The 19,186-nt window shown below is 27.9% G+C and overlaps 4 protein-coding genes across 5 annotated transcripts; 3 read left to right on the forward strand and 1 right to left on the reverse strand.

Moving 5' to 3' along the window:
* Positions 1-920: 920 nt before the first annotated feature.
* LOC141524147 (pyridoxal-dependent decarboxylase domain-containing protein 1) lies at positions 921-8,669 on the reverse strand. 2 transcript variants are annotated; one of them, XM_074237819.1, is made up of 9 exons: positions 8,377-8,669; positions 8,033-8,227; positions 5,445-5,849; positions 5,204-5,350; positions 4,214-4,522; positions 3,218-3,562; positions 2,833-3,118; positions 2,486-2,743; positions 921-1,761 (listed from the first exon to the last, which is right to left on the reverse strand). In XM_074237819.1, the coding sequence occupies exons 1-9, from the start codon at positions 8,434-8,436 to the stop codon at positions 1,508-1,510; spliced, it is 2,259 nt and encodes a 752-aa protein (XP_074093920.1). In that variant the 5' UTR covers positions 8,437-8,669; the 3' UTR covers positions 921-1,507. The 2 variants fall into 2 exon arrangements, with proteins under 2 accessions (XP_074093920.1, XP_074093919.1); XM_074237818.1 differs by having other exon boundaries at positions 5,069-5,350; positions 8,377-8,668.
* A 2,073-nt stretch (positions 8,670-10,742) lies between these two features.
* Positions 10,743-14,684, forward strand: LOC141524071 (trypsin-like). The gene is made up of 6 exons (XM_074237721.1): positions 10,743-10,918; positions 11,075-11,267; positions 11,349-11,511; positions 13,112-13,222; positions 14,081-14,230; positions 14,319-14,684. The coding sequence occupies exons 1-6, from the start codon at positions 10,846-10,848 to the stop codon at positions 14,598-14,600; spliced, it is 972 nt and encodes a 323-aa protein (XP_074093822.1). The 5' UTR covers positions 10,743-10,845; the 3' UTR covers positions 14,601-14,684.
* Positions 14,685-15,756: 1,072 nt separating this feature from the next.
* Positions 15,757-16,550, forward strand: LOC141524072 (uncharacterized). The gene has a single exon (XM_074237722.1). It carries the CDS (start codon positions 15,838-15,840, stop codon positions 16,474-16,476), a length of 639 nt encoding a protein of 212 aa, XP_074093823.1. The 5' UTR covers positions 15,757-15,837; the 3' UTR covers positions 16,477-16,550.
* A 1,302-nt stretch (positions 16,551-17,852) lies between these two features.
* Positions 17,853-18,739, forward strand: LOC141524247 (uncharacterized). The gene has a single exon (XM_074237988.1). It carries the CDS (start codon positions 17,949-17,951, stop codon positions 18,648-18,650), a length of 702 nt encoding a protein of 233 aa, XP_074094089.1. The 5' UTR covers positions 17,853-17,948; the 3' UTR covers positions 18,651-18,739.
* Positions 18,740-19,186: the final 447 nt, after the last annotated feature.

Raw genomic sequence — 19,186 nt, forward strand, 5'->3', positions numbered from 1 at the left:
AAAAACAGTAAAAGACCATTCGGCAGCCGACATAAAAGTAGATTTCAGAATGAATAAAAAAAAAAAAATAGGATTGTATAATACAAAAAAAAAACTATAAAATCTTCTGAAAATAAAGCCACTGCAACAGGAAATTTCATAATTGGCATAGCAGAATAGGACTTAAGGTAGTACCTTCGCGAAAAGCATATTTCAAGAAACTTATAGAATTTTTTTATCGAAAGATAAATATATTAATAATTCACCATCAAAATTTCAAATCAATTCACCGCACAGTTTTTGAGTAATTAATTTTCGAAATTGCATTTTTTACATGTAGAGGTATAGAGAAATGGTTAAGTTAGTATGAAATCTATTTGCATTACGCGAGTAGTACGGAAGATTTCATCTAACTTTACCATCTCTCTATACCTCTACGTGCAAAAGATGCGATTTCGAAAATTAATTACTCAAAAATGGTGCTTTCGGCTTTGGAAATTTATTTTTTTATTTTTAGAATTAAAGTGTTAATAAAGCGATTAGTAAAATAAAAAAATTTATACGCCCTTTTGGCCCTGTAAAGCCAAAAGAGCGTATAAATTGATATGCGCCCTTTTGGCATTTGGGTCATGATATATAAACTTTTGAACCATACGTATTTTCTGACTCAGCTTGTCGAGTTAAGTCGGAATAAAGCAGAATTTTTCAAAAGTTCCGCCATGAGGACATAGCAGTAGTTAAATTTCTATGAAATCTACTAAAAACCGATCCCTAAATTCTTTTATCCCAGTAAAAAAAAAAAAAAAACCCGACAATCACCTTTTTTTAATAAAAATTAAATTTACAGTCATACAGTATTTTAATTATTTATTCAGCTCGTGATGTAATATTTATACTTTTATCACAATATTTCGGTACATAAATATATATCAAGGACTTAATTTATCTTTTTGCATCTATCTTTATAAATAATTACATATTTCAATAACAATGTTGTGTCGTGTGTAATCAATATTAAATTTAAAATGAATATACAACAAATAAATTGTGTCTACTCGTTAAAAACAATAAAATTACAATAAAAGCTCATTAATAAGAATAATCATTTCATTTTTGGTAATGTAATTGCAGACACTAATTTTTTACTTATCATATCACATGATTGTAAGCTGTTGTGCATAAAAGTAACGCGTTAAAGCAAATTACATTATTACTAAATACATAAATAAAAATAAAATTCCAGTTAAATATATGCTTAATTAATTAATTACTTAATTAAAAACAAAAGTAATTATGTGTGAAATATATTAATTATTATTTATTATTTTAATTTAATAGTTCATTATAACGTATTACTAAATTAAGTAATTAGTACGTCAATGCAATGCGTAACTATCACAAATACCGGGAATATTTTCGTTATTTTTATTTTTATATTTTTACAATGAGCAGTGTCAAGGTATTAATTATAAATAGCTACTTCGCATCATTAAATGTTTAAAACAATAGAAAATATTATATTATCTAACTACGATCGCGGATCGTTAAGTTCCTCTTTAACCTGGGATTGCAAGACATTGGAATTAGCAACCGTGGAAATACACTTATTGCTCTGTAAGCTCGAGTGACTTGAAGATCTGCTATGACTTTGACTGCCAGCACCGACCGGAGTTTGCACCAGCGGTTGTGGGGGTGTTCGGGCTCCAGATCCATTGCTGGTCGTTGTATTTGGTTGTATTTGCATGTGGTACTTGTAAATATTTTCCGTACTTTCGACAACACCTGAAATTTTATCATTTATCATTTTATTTCTAGAAGTGATTCTATTGAGGCTGTACATAGAACCAGAAGGAATGCATAATAAAACACAATTACATCATATTAATATATAACTAGCAACCTCGCAGTCACTATGTGAAATAAATAAAATTTTGCTTTACTGAATAATGATTTTTGTTAAATTGCACTGTATTTTTTTAACTGTTGACGTTTTTAAAGATATAAGCTCATCCCGATGTTACACTCATCAAAAGCTCTCATTTGAGTACCCACATGTATTTTTAATATATTTTTCATATATACATATATATAATATATATAAATATATGAAATATATGAAAAATTTATGTGGGTACTCAAATGAAAGGTCTTGATGAGTGTAATGTCGGAATGAACTTATATCTTTAAAAATGTCAATAGTTCTCATGATCCAAGGTCGTTTCTCAATTATGTATCTAGAGATCATTTTCGAATGCAGCTCAAATACTTATCATCATAAATTGACTATTGATAAGAATGATATGAAACCTTGAAAAAGCACAACTCCAGGTCAAGACTTTTCCAACGATAATAAATTTAACCATAATAGCAAGGTGATTGTTTATAAATATTTTTTTTAATTATTTTGTTTTGGAAAGTAGTTATATGTTTTACTGTAAATTATCTCTAACAATTGAAAAAAAAACCCAAAAATTATGAAAGAAAATTAAGCGTAAAAAATACAAACCAGCTTGTAAATTTAAACTTCGTCCTCGTACTCCACTTTCTTTAGGCGGTGGACTCCACCAGTTGACAAAAGTACCAACAACAGGAACGTGTCTGAGAATACCTTCTTGCCAGAGTTTTTCGGCATTTTCTCTCTCGAGGTCTGTCTGCGCTGTCTCGATTCCTCTTTTGACAACTTCGGAAATGGTATCTAATAACTTTGAATTAGCCTCTACTTCTCTGCCGACTTGCAGCACCAGCGATATTAATTTTGCTAAGTCTAATTAGATTAAAAAGATAAATCCCGAATTAGTCTGTTAATATATAATAAAGTTATTATAGTTATATATCATAAGATATAAAATTTACCAGTGTCTTGTGTAACCATTCCAAAGCGTACACAACTTAATCCATCATCGCCTTCTCCCAGTGAGAATGCAGCGTCTGTACTGCGTAAAGCTTCAACTAATTGATTATTCAATCTATTAAGCTCAGCTTTTGTTTCATCTGTCTTAATCTGAACCCACGTTGGTGGTTCGTACCGTACTCCACCTAATCCTGCCCATCCAGGCAAGTCTACGAAACGCAGAGAATTGTTTTGTTTTACTAATCTTAAAAAGTTTTCTTTGTGTTCCACTGTTGCGTTTAAAATTTCCTACAGATAAAATAATTTATTAATATAAAATAATAATAATAATAATAATAATAATAATAATAATAATAATAATTATTATTATTATTATTATAAGCTTACAATTTGTTGCTCAAGACAAGCTTCAACATTGTCAATATCTTCAGAACTTGGTGGTGGATCTGGACTCTCTAGACAACATATCCTAATAGCAATACCATACTGTTCTAGCTCGCACAATTCAATGGGCACACTCTCAATATCTCTTTGCAAAATCTGTCCAAGCCAGCAATTAAATTTGTCTGAGTTACTAAGAACACGTTCTGACGTCTGGTTTTCCCTTACAGCCGGTACATATTGAAACACTAAAGCACTGGCAACGACTTCAAATAATTTCGGGCCGTTTATTGGATTGTTTGTCAGCTCATTTATCGTGTGTGAACAATTTTCACCACCTGGTATTTGGCTCTGCAATTAACAAAAACCACAATTCATAAATAATAAGTTGCTCAATAATTGGTAACACGCGTCAATATCCCCGACAAAATATCTCCGGACTAAATATCCTCGAGACTAAATATGTGTTGGCCTATTTTTAGATAAACAAACATAAAATCGATAATATTAGGGCACAACAAGGTAACAAGCTTATTTGTTGGCGTCTTTTTAGATAAACATGCACAAAATCACTCTTAAATAAATAATGAAATAATGTTCAGAGTATTAGCTATTTTTTTTTATTTTATAAAATACTAGCAGTCCGCCCCGGCTTCGCACGGGTATTTAACAAAAATTTCAAAATTAATTGTAATATAATAAAGCCTATGGCACCAGGGGATATTGTCTATTTCCCAACAATGAAAAAATTTTTCAAATCGATTCAGTAGTTTCAGAGCCTATTTAATGCTAAACAAACAATCAAATATTTTCTCTTTATAATATTAGTATAGATAGATTACGTTTGTTCGATATTGACTGTCTGATAAATAATCCTTGTGAAATTTGGTTCATTAATTTTTGGTTGCAGTAATTTTTTGTCCGAGGATATTATCGCACGTAATCCAATAATTTATGTTATATTATATTATATTATCGATGAATAATAATAATGTCACTTACCAAAAATTTAATATTAGGAAATTTTTTTATTTTATTATAAAGTTGTTCGATTATCTGGAAGCACTGTTTTATTCTCGTTTGGATTCCATCTCGCCCGAGAACTTGGAGAGCCACCCAAAGAGGCAGTGTTGGTAGCCGCCGAGACAGAGATTCGGCCATCAAACCTGATACTAGACTTAGAGTTGTATCTCTTTGAGTTGGTTTGTCTCCTTTACTATCTGTTAGTCTGTATAAAGTTACTACTGGTAACGATGGTATGCCTAACCATGCGCCCAGAGGCAGTGTAATACTGTCAGCGATTTTTGACGGCTAAAATATTTATTAAATTAACTGAAAGGTTCTTTGACTGGAAAATTAGATTAATTATTAACTAGCTACGTAATTATTGACATTTTTTAAGATATAAACTCATTTTAATGGTCCACTAATTGAGACCTTTCATTTGAGTACCCACATAGCATTTTGATATATTTTTCATGTATACATATATATAATATATATCAATATATGAAAAATTGATGTGGGTACTCAAATGAAAGATCTCGATGAGTGTAATGTCGGGATGAGCTTATATCTTGAAAAATGTCAATAGTTCACAAGATACAAGGTCATTTCTTAATTATGTGTCTAGAGATAGAGCATTTTCAAATGCAGCCTAAATACATCATAACAAATTAACTTTCGGTGGGAATGAAATGAAACCTGAAAAAGCACAAATTCAAGTCAAGACCTTTGTAATGACACTAAATTTCACTAAAAAAATCGATTTTATCACATGACTATCCTAGACACAAAATTTTTTTTATTCTCTTATTAATATAGGTTGTTAAATATAATTATTTATAAAATAAATACCAAGTCTTTGGGGGTATTGTTTAATGCAAGAGCAGCTAATGAATGACCACGAAGATGTAACCAAACATTGTACTTGTCACAAATTTCCCGAAGTCTCGATACATTATCACAATGCCCAGTTAAGACAGTACCGACCTCAGCTAATACTAAAAGCGGCGTTACACCGTTAATACTGGTGTCCTCAACTAAGCGTCTCTCTAGCGCAGAGATGTCCATTGTTTGTCGCGATCCAAACATTGTGTTTTGTGGAATCGGACGAATGCAATTCAATGGCAGTGAAAGCTAAAATTATTAAAATAATTTGTTTTTTATTTATTTATTATGAAATATTATTATTATTATTATTATTATTATTGTTAGTTTTGGTAGAACAAACCTGTCGACAAAGATGTTTGACAACCCCCAAGGGAGCTGCAATGGAGCTGTAAATTAGAGGGGGCGAAGAAGCCAAAGCAGAGAACCCTTCCTCCAGATACTTGGGGTACTTTTTGTGAAGAGCAAGTCTGGTCACTCGCACTAGGCCTTCCAGATGATCTTCGTGAAAAGAAGAAGCACAGTCGACGAAATGAAAGATGTGACTGAGCCATCTTGTGGTATCCGCGGCCAACCGAGCTGCTAGTCTTTGTGCGTGTGTTCTTGGCAAAGCCACTGCGTATGCTGACACCGAGTGAGCCACCAGGGCTACTCGTGCAGCTTCTGTCAGTGTTGGCAAGGCTGTTATTTGATTTGATTGCGATTCTAGTTCATCGTCTTGAGGAATATCTTCATGAATTACAAGGTCCTGTAAATTGATAATTTTTTTAATTTTATTCAAAATTATTGTAAAAAAAGTTCAGTAAAATGTTCAGTATCATGAAAATTAATTATAACAATGATAATAAAGTTAATAGTTATAAAATGATGAGACATTCAATAAATTTTAAGAATATAACAAATTAATTACTACAAAATAAATATAGAAAAAAAATTCCAGATGTAGAAATTAAAAAAAACTATGAATTAATTTTTTTTAAAATAATTTTTTACTACTAATTTATATGTTAACATAAGTTCTCCAAAATCCTGGCTCAAAAGCTTGCGAAAAAACATGAACACTTAGTCACACCAGATGAAGCGATAACATACTATAAATTGGACACTTTTGAAAAACGCAGACAGATTTCAAACTGCACTATCTTTTTTAAATTATTTACAGGCTTAATTGATGAAGCACCCGATTTACTACACTGAGAAAAAAAAATACTTTCACTTAAGTAACAATTTTTTGGTTCAAAAAACTCGATGACGATAAAATATTCTATTATTATTAATTATTAATTTCTGAAGAGCATCAATATTTATCTTTGGGTAATAGATAAACAAGAGAAAAGCTTTATTTAAATTAAGTAAAAATTATTTAAATCAGTTTGACAAGTTCTTGAGCTAGGAAGATATATATTCTTGAAAATTTTCAAGATTAAAAATTCTTGTATCAAGAAAATTTTCTTAATAAAAGTATTTTTTTTTCTCAGTGTAGATAGCTTCGAGTTCATCGAAAAGAATCTTAACAGTCTAACAGTCTTTCTTCTAGGACAATTTTTTTGTATTAATTTTTCTCAAAATTTTGTATTATAAATGTGTATAAAGCCGATTGGCGTGTAAGTATATAAATAAATAAATAAATGAATAAATAAAATTAATGAATGGTAAAAGTGTCGGCTGGTTTCAGTATCATTAAAGTAAAAATATTTTTGATAGACTAACAAAATTTTTTACCGGAAATATACTATCATTATCGGCTGATACAAAGCACGATTCAATTTAATTTTATTACAGTAACATTAACTAGCAACCTAGAATCACTGCGACTGCCAAGATTTACGAATTATGAATAAGAAAACTTTAGCTTAATGATTTTTTTATGTTTATAATCATATCAATAGTTTGGGTACTTTTTAAATAAATTAAATAAATAATAGTGCTATCACAGGATCAATTACGAATAATTTAATGGACTAATGTGACTAAACAAATTTATAAAACCAGAAGACTACTAAAAACTCCTCCAAAAACATAATAAAAAATTGAATACCAAAAAATATATAGAACCAAAAGATACTAATTTTTGTCTCGACCTTTCTTATGATACACGGAAAAAAGTAAACTGTAAAATTCACTCGGATTCCGGTTAATTTTTATAGTTTGAAACAGTAAAGCGGATATCGGAGTGGCAAAAATATAAATATAACAGAACTTAATCTAGAAAGTGTAAAAGCTACAATTTGTAATTTAATGTCGAAAATAAGTGATTAATAGCTGTCACTAAAGTAAATAACAACTCTCTCATCTTGAAAAATTACAATTTCAAATAGTAAAAATTGCCGTTACAATATATAATCCATTCTATGAGGAGAAGAGGATTTCACTCTGGGAGAATTTAACATTTTTAAACAGTAAAAATTCTACTCTTAAAATATATATTTTACCAGTCCAAGCAAGTCAATAATTATAGTTTGATTTTTAGCGTTGCGTTTAAAATTTACCATTTTACTTTGTAAATATTGACGTTGCTTGTATTAGAAATTTAATAACTCTATTGTATACTTTTTACATATCATGCGATCATTTTTTAGGTACCAAATGATAAATATCAAAGTCAAAATTCTTAATTATTATACTTAAAACATTTTAGATTTTCACATAGCGAATATTACTGTTTGAAATAGTATTTTTTTCCATGTAAAGAATAAATTGTAGCATTTAAATAATAAATATTACATTGTGAATATTAAAATCACGATTTTACTGGTTGTAATGGTAATTTTTAGCAGTTGATCATTACTTATTACAAATCGACTATTATTTATTAGTTTACTTTTTTTCGGTTAAAAAGCCATTTTATCATATAAATATATTGGCCACAAAATTAGGCTTATTCTCTTAATAATATAGATTATATTCTACATTAATAAAAATAATTTTAACCTGCATTAATGACAGCACTGATTCTGGAGTCTTTGGATGAATAAGAAATCCCGAGGGATTATTCCAAGCAGAATTGTCAGCACTAGCTGGGTTGTCGGCGGCTTCTTCTAGCCTGTAAATTGCCTGAGTTGCTTGGAATTCAAGATCGGCAACATCATTACTGGTTGACACTAAAGCTTCACCATCTCCAGCAACCTGTCAATTCACAATAGTGTAAAACATTTAATCGTCATCAATAATTAAACTATTTCAAATAATTATTACACTAAATCATACGTAATTAATAAATTACAATTAAAACTAATATTAAATATGAATAAGTAAATAAATAAATGAATTTTTACCTCAACATTATTTTCTATTTTCTCCATCGTCAGGATATCGTTTGAACTTTTATCAGCCATCGTGGCATTAATTCCGACGAGTGTTCTTCGTCCTCGTTACTTTCGTGTACTTGTAATTTATGTGTTTTATGCTAATATATATGTTATATTATGTCGAGACCAAATTGGTTAGTCAGTAGTCACCAGTCACCAGTTTTTAATTTTTTTTTTTTAATTTTTTTACCAGAAACTCGGGTTATACTTTTCACTACGCTGCACTACGCCATCAGGTAGAAGAAGCCGCGGTGTATGTCAGCTTGTCAGCCACTGAAAAACAAGAAAAATTTTATTGTATTTTATACTCAGTACTTACTGTCTGTCAGTTTACTTGCAATTTGCAATTACTTAGTTCTCAGTAGAAATTTATGTTTCTCGGCGTTGGACTAGAAGGTTGCCGTTACAGACTACAGTCGATCGAAGCGCTTGCGGAGAGTATCGGTACTATTACACACAGTAAATGAAAACGAAACCTAAAATGTTTCTTGTTGGAATAATAAAAAATTTTTTATTCATTTTACGGAAAAAAATTTTAAGCGATTTTTATAAATTTATAATTAAAATTAAGGATAAATAATACTTAAAAATTATATTAAACAATTTCAAGTATTTAATCTAATAAATGATGAAAGTTAATTATAAAATTGATTACCGTTAACTGGTTGAATAAAAAATTTTTCTTCACTTGACAATTTTTTAATTTTCTTTTACAAAAAAATTTATTTTAAAAAATTGCATTTTTAATTTATCAAAATTTCTACAAGTCCATTTCTTAATAATTTATTTGTTAAAAAAAATTAAAACAATTGTAACAGCTAAATTTAATGTCATAAATGTAATACAAACTAATTTTCTATGATAATTAATTGAGATATTTAATAATTTTAAGATTTTTTTTAATAAATATATTATGGCAAAAAAAAAAAGTAGAAAAAAAATTGATATGTAAAAATTAAAAAAAATAAAAAGTGCAATTTTTTAGAAAAAATCCATTTGTTAACAAAAATAAAAAAATGGTTAAGTGACTGCTAACTTTAATGTCATTAATTTTTGTCTTCTTGCAAGTGAATAATTTTTTATTAAGGGGGTATTCTAGTCTAGAAGCATGAATTTCAGGTAATTTTTTGAAGTGCCGTAAAAATAGGCAATCAATATTTTTAGTATCCATTTTTTTCTGTATTCCTGTAATGTTAATAAATAACATAAAAAAATGGATAGTAAAAATGTTGATTGCCTTTTTTTTTACGGTACTTCAAATGCTTCTAGACTAGAAAACTCCCTTAATTTCAAATATGAAGAAATTTGCGCGTAACGATTTCCCTGTTTGAATCAGCAATTTTTTATTCAGTAAGTTGATCTAAAAATCTAAAAAATTAACAATGATATTGATATTACCAGAAATAAAACAATTTCAAAAATTTTTTTAAATAAATAAATTACTGTGAAAAAATTCCATATTCACAAATTTTAATGAACCACCTAAGCGCAATTTTAAAAAAATATTTTTTTTTGGTTACAATTTATTTACAAAAAAAAAAATGGTCAGATGTTTGCTGATTTTAGTATCATAAGTATTAAATAAATTCTTTAACTGATAATTTAATGACAGTGAATAATAATTAATTTAATAACACTAAAATTAGCCGATGTTTCTAATTTTTTTTAAATATAATTAATTATTATTGAAATTGAATTAAAAAAATTTTTTTTTTTTTAATTGCACTTATAGTTTTTCAAATTTTATACAAATGAAAATTTGTTTTTTAATAACTTTTTCAACAAAAAAAATTCTAAAAATTTTTAGAAGTCAGCTAACTTGATTTTCATCATAACTTAATAATTTTTAATCATTGATCTGATGATAATGATTAATAATTAAATATACCAGCTTTTTTTATGAGAATTAATTTAGCAAATAATAATTCATTTTAAAAATTTTTGTAACAAACAAATTATGGCAAAAAAAAATAAGAACAAAAAAATTGACATCTAGAAAATTAAAAAAGTGAAAAATGCAATTTTTCAGAATTAATTTTTCGGAGCAAATTTATTTAATAAAAAAAAATAAAACAATTATAATAGTGACAGCTAACTTTAATGTCATGTTTTTTTTTAATAAAATTGATTTGACAGTGTCAATAAAAATAATTTGACTAGAAATAAATATTTTATCGAATATTACTGAGATAAATTGTTAAAATCCGAGGAAGTAACCCGATAAAAATGAGATTTGGAATTTCCACATCAATGCCATATAATTGATAACACAACAAAGATAATCCGTTTAGTTTCGATAACAAATCTGTAGTACTTTCGTTGTAAATTTACAATGTATCGGTTGTCATCGAGTCAGTGTGAAATGTTATGTTGATAAATGATTGACGATTGACAGCAACTTTTTTCTATTAAATTTCACTTTTATTACTCATATTTATGTTAAAAAAAATGTACTTGAGTACTTGGTGTTTGTTGATTATTTTATTCAGCGGATCGTCTCATGTTACTGGTAAATACAATTATCTTTGCTTTATTACATTCTTCATTTTTTTAATTTTTGTCGAGTAACCTCAAATGTAACATCAATAAAATTTCAGCTTTAATCCTTTTTTGCTCAAATTAAATATTTAATTACATAATTTATTAATAAGTAATGTTTATTTAGGAGCCCAAAAAGTCGGTGTATTGGACAGAAATGCCAGATGGACAGGAAGAATAGTAAACGGTGAAAAAGCGACGTACGGACAATTTCCGTTCATCGCTTCTCTGCAGAAAAGGTGGACTATGGTACAACATTTTTGTGGGGCGAGTATCATCACTGATAGATGGGTTTTAACTGCTGCTCACTGTGTAGTTAGGTAAAATTGCTTTATTGATTAAAAAAAAAAAAATATTAATGCAATTTTTGTGTCTACTGACTGTTAAATTTTATAATTTAGAGAGAAAACTCTTGTGCCACAATGGGGAATCGTTGTTGTTGCAGGTGAGACTAACATATACACCTATCATTCAATCCACCGGCAAATTCGGAATGCTGACCAGCTTGTTGTCAATCCACGGTTTGATATGAGAACTCTTGCCAATGACATCGCTTTAGTATCTGTAATTATTAGTTATATAATTTATATCCCAGCCAGCAATATGATGTCTTACAAAGTCTTTAAGATCAGTTAAACAGTTTAACATGGTAACCAAATCTTAAAGAGGTCATATTGTTGGCTGGGATTCATCATTAATTATCATTAACAGTGATTATTTTTGATACATAATATAATGATAATAGTTAGAAATTGTTCTATTATTCATCAATTGTAAATGCAAGATTATGATTTATATTTGAGTAGCAATTGCTACTATGATTAAGATCTAAAATCAAGATTTTGCCACTTTAATTGTAAATGATGCTAAAATGAACAGAGGTCTAATAAAATTTTTAGGTAAATATTTACAATTGGGGTCAACCATTTTGACTTTCATTTTTTTTAAAGAAATTTCTATTTAATTTTATTAATATATTTTTTTTGAAAAATACATAAAAAAATGAACAATTGAAAAAAAAAAAGTCGATTTTTCATCCAGTTGTGGCCCAAAATGGGATTGACCCCATACGGAAAAAAATAAAACTGTAATAAATAATAGTCGATTTCAAATCAGTAATGATCAACTGCTAAAAATTACCATTTCAAACAGTAAAATCGTGATTTTAATAATCAATATGTAATATTTATCATTTAAATGCTACAATTTGTTCTTTACATGAAAGAAAATACTATTTCAAACAGTAATATTCGCTACGTGAAAATTTAAAATGTTTTAAGTATAATAATTAAGAATTTTGACTTTGATATTTATCATTTCGTACCTAAAAAGTTATCGCATGATATGTACAAAGTATAAAATACAGTCACTAAATTTCTAATACAAGCAACGTCAATATTTACAAAGTAAAATGGTAAATTTTAAGCGCAACGCTAAAAATCAAACTATAATTATTGACTTGCTTGGACTGGTAAAATATGGGTAATTCTCTGTAAGAATTTTTTTTGCTGTACCATGCATGTTTTCATTAGAAAAATTGTTATTTTGTAACTAAAAAAAATTTATTACAAAAGTAAAAAAATATTTCTATTTGGAGCATTGAAAACTAAAATGAAATAAATTTTGGTTTTTTCGCTATAAATTCGTAAACCACCGAAATAACAGTCCCCTGGGCTGTCCCATTCCCAAAATTCAAACTTTAAAATTAAATTTTAAATTATTCGTCCATAATATATAATATGGTCCAAAATATTCATAATCTTAATTAGTTAACTAACAATCTTCTTCAATAAAAAGTACCGAAAATTAATTTGTTTCATTAAATTCATTAATTTTAAGAGTAGAATAAAATTACAGCTATTAATCACTTATTTTCGAGATTAAATTATAAATTGTGGCTTTTACACTTTCTAGATTAAGTTCTGTAATATTCATATTTTTGCCACTCCGGTGTCCACTTTACTGTTTCAAACTATAAAAATTAACCGGAATCCGAGTGAATTTTACAGTTTACTTTTTTTCGTATATGAATAAAAAACCATTAGACTTAATTTAACAACAGATTGTTCATTTTAGTCTACTGGATTTTTCTTCTCAACGTGTACTTGAAATTATTTAAACTCATCAGTAACTTACCATTAAATCAGTAATTAAATTCTTCTAGCTACAATCCCCGTTCGTATTTACAAGATCCTTACAGCCAATTCCACTGTCAAAGTCCACGTCATCAGGAGGAACAAACTGTACTGTCGCAGGTTGGGGACACCTTGGAGAGGTAATTTTAATATTAACAGGTTACAAGCACTTAAAAGGCTAAAAAAAAATTTTTTTTTAATAATTTTTTCTGAAGAAATTTTTTCAGAGACTGATATGAAAAAAATTTTCAATTAAATTAAATTATTTAAATTTAAATAAAATATAGAATATTTTTCGGTACTATTAATCCTTTGATCAATTACTGAGAAATATAGTTAAAAAAATTGTGTAAAAATTAGAGACAATTTCAAATAATGATTATAAACTATCAGACATATTATGTTTTTCTTTTCCTTCAAATTTTTTTTTATAATTTTTTCTTTTAAATTAAAAAAAATTTTTTTTTTTATGTATTGTACAGAATCATTATTACTAAACATTTTACACACAAAAATGTAATCATATTATTGTAAATTGCCGAGGGCGTTTCTTTACAAATAAATAAATTAATTAATTTTTAAGACAATTATGAAAAAAAAACTTTTACAATATTAATTCTATTAATATTAAATTTTTTTTCGTGTATAATTAAATGTATACACTATAAAAATGAAAGAAAAAAAAAATATGAAAATTAATTCAGCAGATATTTGATAATTAAAAATAATTTTTTTAACAAATAAATTATAGCAAAAAAAAATAAAACAGGAAAAAAATTGACATGTAGAAATTTTAAATAATTAAAAATGCAATTTTTTCAAAATAATTTTTCAGACCAAATTAAATTGTTAATTAAAATTAAAAAATTCTCAAGTGACGGCTAACTTAAGTGTTATAAAAAAAATTGATTTTTTAATAATTAAAAGTGCGTGTAACCATTTAATTAATAAAAGAATAGACTACATTTTTGAACCAGCTAACTGAATAATATTTTTAGAATAACAGAAGCTCCGTTGCCGAATTAATGTACGTGCATTTACCGATAATTGATTATGACTTCTGTGGCAAACTACTGTGGGGAATCACAAACATGCATCCAAGCATGATTTGCGCTGGATACCTAGAAGGTGGAAAAGACGCATGTCAGGTAATTGATTAATTATCAGTTGATGTAAATAATAAAGTAATTATAAGAATTTATCAATAAGTTTTGCACTTATATTTATCTTTATCAGGGAGATTCTGGAGGACCGCTTGTATGCGGAGATCTGTTGGCTGGAATTGTATCAGGCGGAAGAGGATGCGCAAGACCGAAATTGCCCGGTTTTTATACTAACGTTGCGTATTATAAAAGGTGGATTGATCAAGTATTGAGGAGTAATGGGAGAAACCACTCGTATAATGGCTCCAATAGACATCCAGCTAGCGCTTTGGCTGCTAGTATTAGTGCTAGCCTCGTTTACATTCTATCTTGTCCATTAGTCATTGTATATCTGCAGGATATTATTAAAATATAATAATTTATAATGATAAAAAATTTTAACAATTTATTTACTGTTGGGACGAATGGTAGCCCTACTTTAAATAAAGTATTTTACATCTATATTATTGAGAGAATAAGAAAAATTTTGTCGCCAGTGAACTTATATTATAAAATGGGTTTTTATGGTTGAATTTGATATCATTAGAAAGGTCTTGACTTGAATTTGTGCCTTTTGTAAGTTTCATATAATTCTAACCGATAGTCGATTTATTATGATGAGTATTTAGACTACATTTGATAATACTCTATCTCTAGATACATAATTAAGAATCGACCTTGTATCTTGAGAACTATTGACATTTCTAAAGATATTAGCTCATCCCGACATTACAATCATCGAGACCTTTCATTTGAGTATCCACATTAATTTTTCATATATTTATATATATTATATATATGTATATATGAAAAATATATCAAAATGCCATGTGGGTACTTAAATGAAAGGTCACAATTAGTGTAACATCAAAATGAGTTTATATCTTAAAAAATGTCAATAATTAAGAAATTACATTGTATCTTGTCAAATAATGATATTTTTAAAGATATAAGCTCATCCCAACGTTAAATTCATCAAGACCTTTCATTTGAGTACCCACACCGATTTTTCATATATTTATATATATTATATATATGTATATATGAAAAATATATTAAAAATGCATGTGGATACTCAAATGAAAGCTCTTGATGAGTGTAACATCGGGATGGGCTTATATCTTTAAAAATGTCGAGAGTTAAGAAAGTATAGTGCAATTTAACAAAAGACATTATTTAATTAAGCAAAATTTTCTTTATTTATTGTTCACAAGTCACGGCAGTCACATAGTGGTTGTGAAGTTGCTAGTAAAAAATAATTGAGTTTATAAAAGAGCAGTAAGGTCCTGAGCATTATAAAACACAGCGAAAAATCATCTCAAGTAATTGTATAGCCGATAAAAGTAGTAATATAATTTAATCGTAGGTTGTTATCGGGGAATAAATTTAATAATGTCACTTGGTTCGACATTAATTAATTTATTGCAAGAATTATTCATCAATAATAGATAAGCTTGTGTAATAAAATAACCATAGAATGACTCAACTATCAATCTGAAGTAAAAAAAAAATTTATTTATTTATGCTTCTTATTAGAACAAGAATTATCTTTGAAAATATTAAAAATCAAGTGCATTATATTTAATAATTGATAAATTACTCTTTTATTAGATATGGAATTTTTCGCCAATCCTTTCCAAGGACTAGTTGTAGTTGAAACAGGTTCAAGCTCTACGCTCGGAGTTATTGATGACATCGGTTATCAATATTCTAATAACAATAACTTCGTTTCTTCGTACCACGGATTTAAACAACGTGACTACTATCAGCTTCCCGGTAAATTGATTAAGGCTTCTGAGATAACAAATTATGATGTCGAATTCTTAAGCGCTAAAGGATTGAAAAAAATTAACAGAGAAGCTGCTGAAGTAGATATTGTCGCTTTTGATGACCGCGAATCAAACAGTTTAAATGAGCTTATGGACCATTCTCAACAAAACGAAGTAAGTCCTGCTAAGTATAATCGTGTTGAATCATTTGCATCATCAGAAGAATTCGATTCTCAATCTTCTTCGCCTTCAAAAGCTCCTAGTTCTTTTATTGATGTAGATACTTCACCTAGAAATGTATTCAAAGTTCCATCTAATAAAGTTCATCCGAGTTCTAGAGACTATAACAATTATAAAGCCAATAAAAGTAATTCGTCTTCGGAAGAGTTTGATAATAGAACATTATTTTCAGACTCAGATTTGTCTACTAGTTCAACATCTTCATCAGTTGTTAGCCCCAAAAACAAGAAGAAATATTTATAATTATTCAATAAAAATATCAGTTTGATATGTTGAAATAGAAATTTATAAAATTGAATGATTGAAAATTTTTTTTTCCTTAAATAAACAATTACTAGTCATTTCAAAGTACTGTGTGACTGCCGAAAATTAAAAATTATGATTTGTTGAAGATTCTAATATTATTAATCACAAGATTTGTTGTCATCATTTTGATTAAAAAATATGTTAGAATTAATCTAAAAATTTAATATATTCAATTAATTACCGCCGATGTTTGAAAGTTATATCAAAAGGTGTATGAAGATATGAAAAGGCATAAATTCAGCTCAATAGCTTTCTTACGGTAACAAAATTAACTACAGTGCAAACTCTGAATAGCGAAACTCTTTTTAACAAAAAACTTGATATAACGTAGAAAATACCAAAGTTTGTTTGGTTTACATTATTGTTCTTATATTTAATAACTATATATAGTGTGACAGACACTCTTTGTAACAAAATAATCCACTTAATTTTAAACACAGTAATCGACTCAAAATCATAAATATTTCTAGGAAATATTATACACTGAATCTTGTAATTACCAAAGCCAATGTATATTTTACTATACACATAGTAAAAAATTTTTCGTCATTGCGTCAAAAAATGTTATGTTAAAAATTTTTGTGTTACATATTTAACACTTTTATGTGTAAACTTAACACAATAAATGTTAAATTTACACATAAAATTTTTCGTCATTGCGTCAAAAATTTTTGTGTTAAATATTTAACACTTTGATGTGTAAATTTAAAACTTTTGTGTTAATTTAACACAATAAATGTTAAATTTACATATAAAAGTGTTAAATGTTTAACATAAAAATTTTTAACACAAAATTTTTTACTTCGCACACATAATTTCATTTAATTTCTATGCTTCTCGTTTACAATCTTACAGCCTAAGTAGCTTTCAAATCTTCAATACACAGTAAAAAATTTTGCGTCATTGCGTTAAAAAATTTTTGTGTTAAATATTTAACACTTTTATGTGTAAATTTAACATTTATTGTGTTAAATATTTAACATAAAATTTTTTGACGCATTGAAGCAAAATTTTTTATTGTGTAGAGAAAAAATTCTTCAGACAGAAATTGACGGAAAATTTGTTAAAAAGTTGAAGAGGCCAAAATTTGAAGGTATAAAAACTCAATTTTGTCACATAAATATATTTGTCGCAAAATTTATTTTATACTCTTGATTATGAGACTTGGATTAATGAAACATCAATAAATAGAATAAATCAAAGATGATCATACATAACGCATGATTGAGTAATAATAATAAAAATGTGTAAGTATTTGAAGAAGTTTAAAAAATTTTTTCATAAATTTATGCTATTTATTAGATAAGAGATATTTATCATAATATTTATTAAAATTTATGCAGCAATAAAAAATATTAAACGATTAAACTTTAATAAAATTATTAATTAAATTTGAGTTTATATTAGACATGGAATTCTTCACAAATCCTTTCCAAGGACTAGTTGTAGCCGAACCAAGTCCGAGTCAACTAACCAAAATAATTCGTGACTATGTAAATCTTACCGATAATTTCGCAAAATCATATGAAAGTTTTAAGCAACGTGATTACGTGCAGCTTCCCGGTAGATTGATACAAGTTTCTAAGATTGGTAAAGAAAAATTTAAATTTGTAAGCGCCGCAAACCTTCATTCACCGTCAGGTAGAATGCCTTCAAATCTTGAACGTGAAATTAAAGACGCAGTGAGACAAGTAGGAGATCAATTTAGCTCCTTGAATGATCGGTCACCATCGGTAGTAGATTCGGATGACAGTATCTCATTGAATACACTTCAATCATCCAACAGATCCATGGAAGTAGACAAAGGTCGAAAAGGTCCATCGCTGATGGCTTTTAATGATTTACAGTCAGTAGCGACAAGTAACACTAATTTCAAATCTTCCGAAGCCGATGCTCTTTCTTCTGCACCTTCCTCCTTCTATAACGTCAATCTTGATGATAATGAAAGCGTCGTCAGTAGCGGTCATAATGATAGAAGCAGTGATGAAAAATCAGAATCTTTTGCTTTTGATAAAAAAACACTTCCGTCAAACTTTGACAAAACTACTACCCGGTCTCCATTTTCAGATAATAGTAAAAAGAATTATCGAAAATATATGCCTAATCATTAAATTTTAAATTAAAAGGGGGGGTATATATAATATAATATAATATAATACAATATATAACAATTGTGACAATTGAATGATTAAACATTAAACATTTTTTTTTTGGTTTACTAAAATATTAAAAATAAATACAATGTATTAATTAAAACGAAATACGTTTACTTACACCAGGTACATCATTCAGATGCCTGAATAAATAGTGCAAATGATAAATAAATTTATTACTTTATCCATTACTAGCTATTACCCGCTCGCTTCGCTGGGAATTTTATAGAATTAGATTTTTAGATCTAAACTTGTTTTGACTTGCACAATTTCCCAATTCCATCGAATTAGCTTGTAGGGAAAGGTAGCCTAAAGCGGGTGCTGTTTTATTGTGACATTGAGTGCGAATGTTCAAAGTATGCATTTGTAGTGATCACGGGAACACTCCTGAGTATTTAAAAGTTTTAATTGGGTGTTCAAATTTTGACTGAAAGTCACAAAATACACAATAAAGAAATTGCTAAATTTGTTAAAATTACGAATGGAATGTGTCA

The sequence above is a fragment of the Cotesia typhae genome, unplaced genomic scaffold, assembly GCF_013202065.1.
Source record: "Cotesia typhae breed Kobodo isofemale line unplaced genomic scaffold, CoteBio_Ctyphae contig_22, whole genome shotgun sequence".
NCBI classification, from domain to species: domain Eukaryota; kingdom Metazoa; phylum Arthropoda; class Insecta; order Hymenoptera; family Braconidae; genus Cotesia; species Cotesia typhae.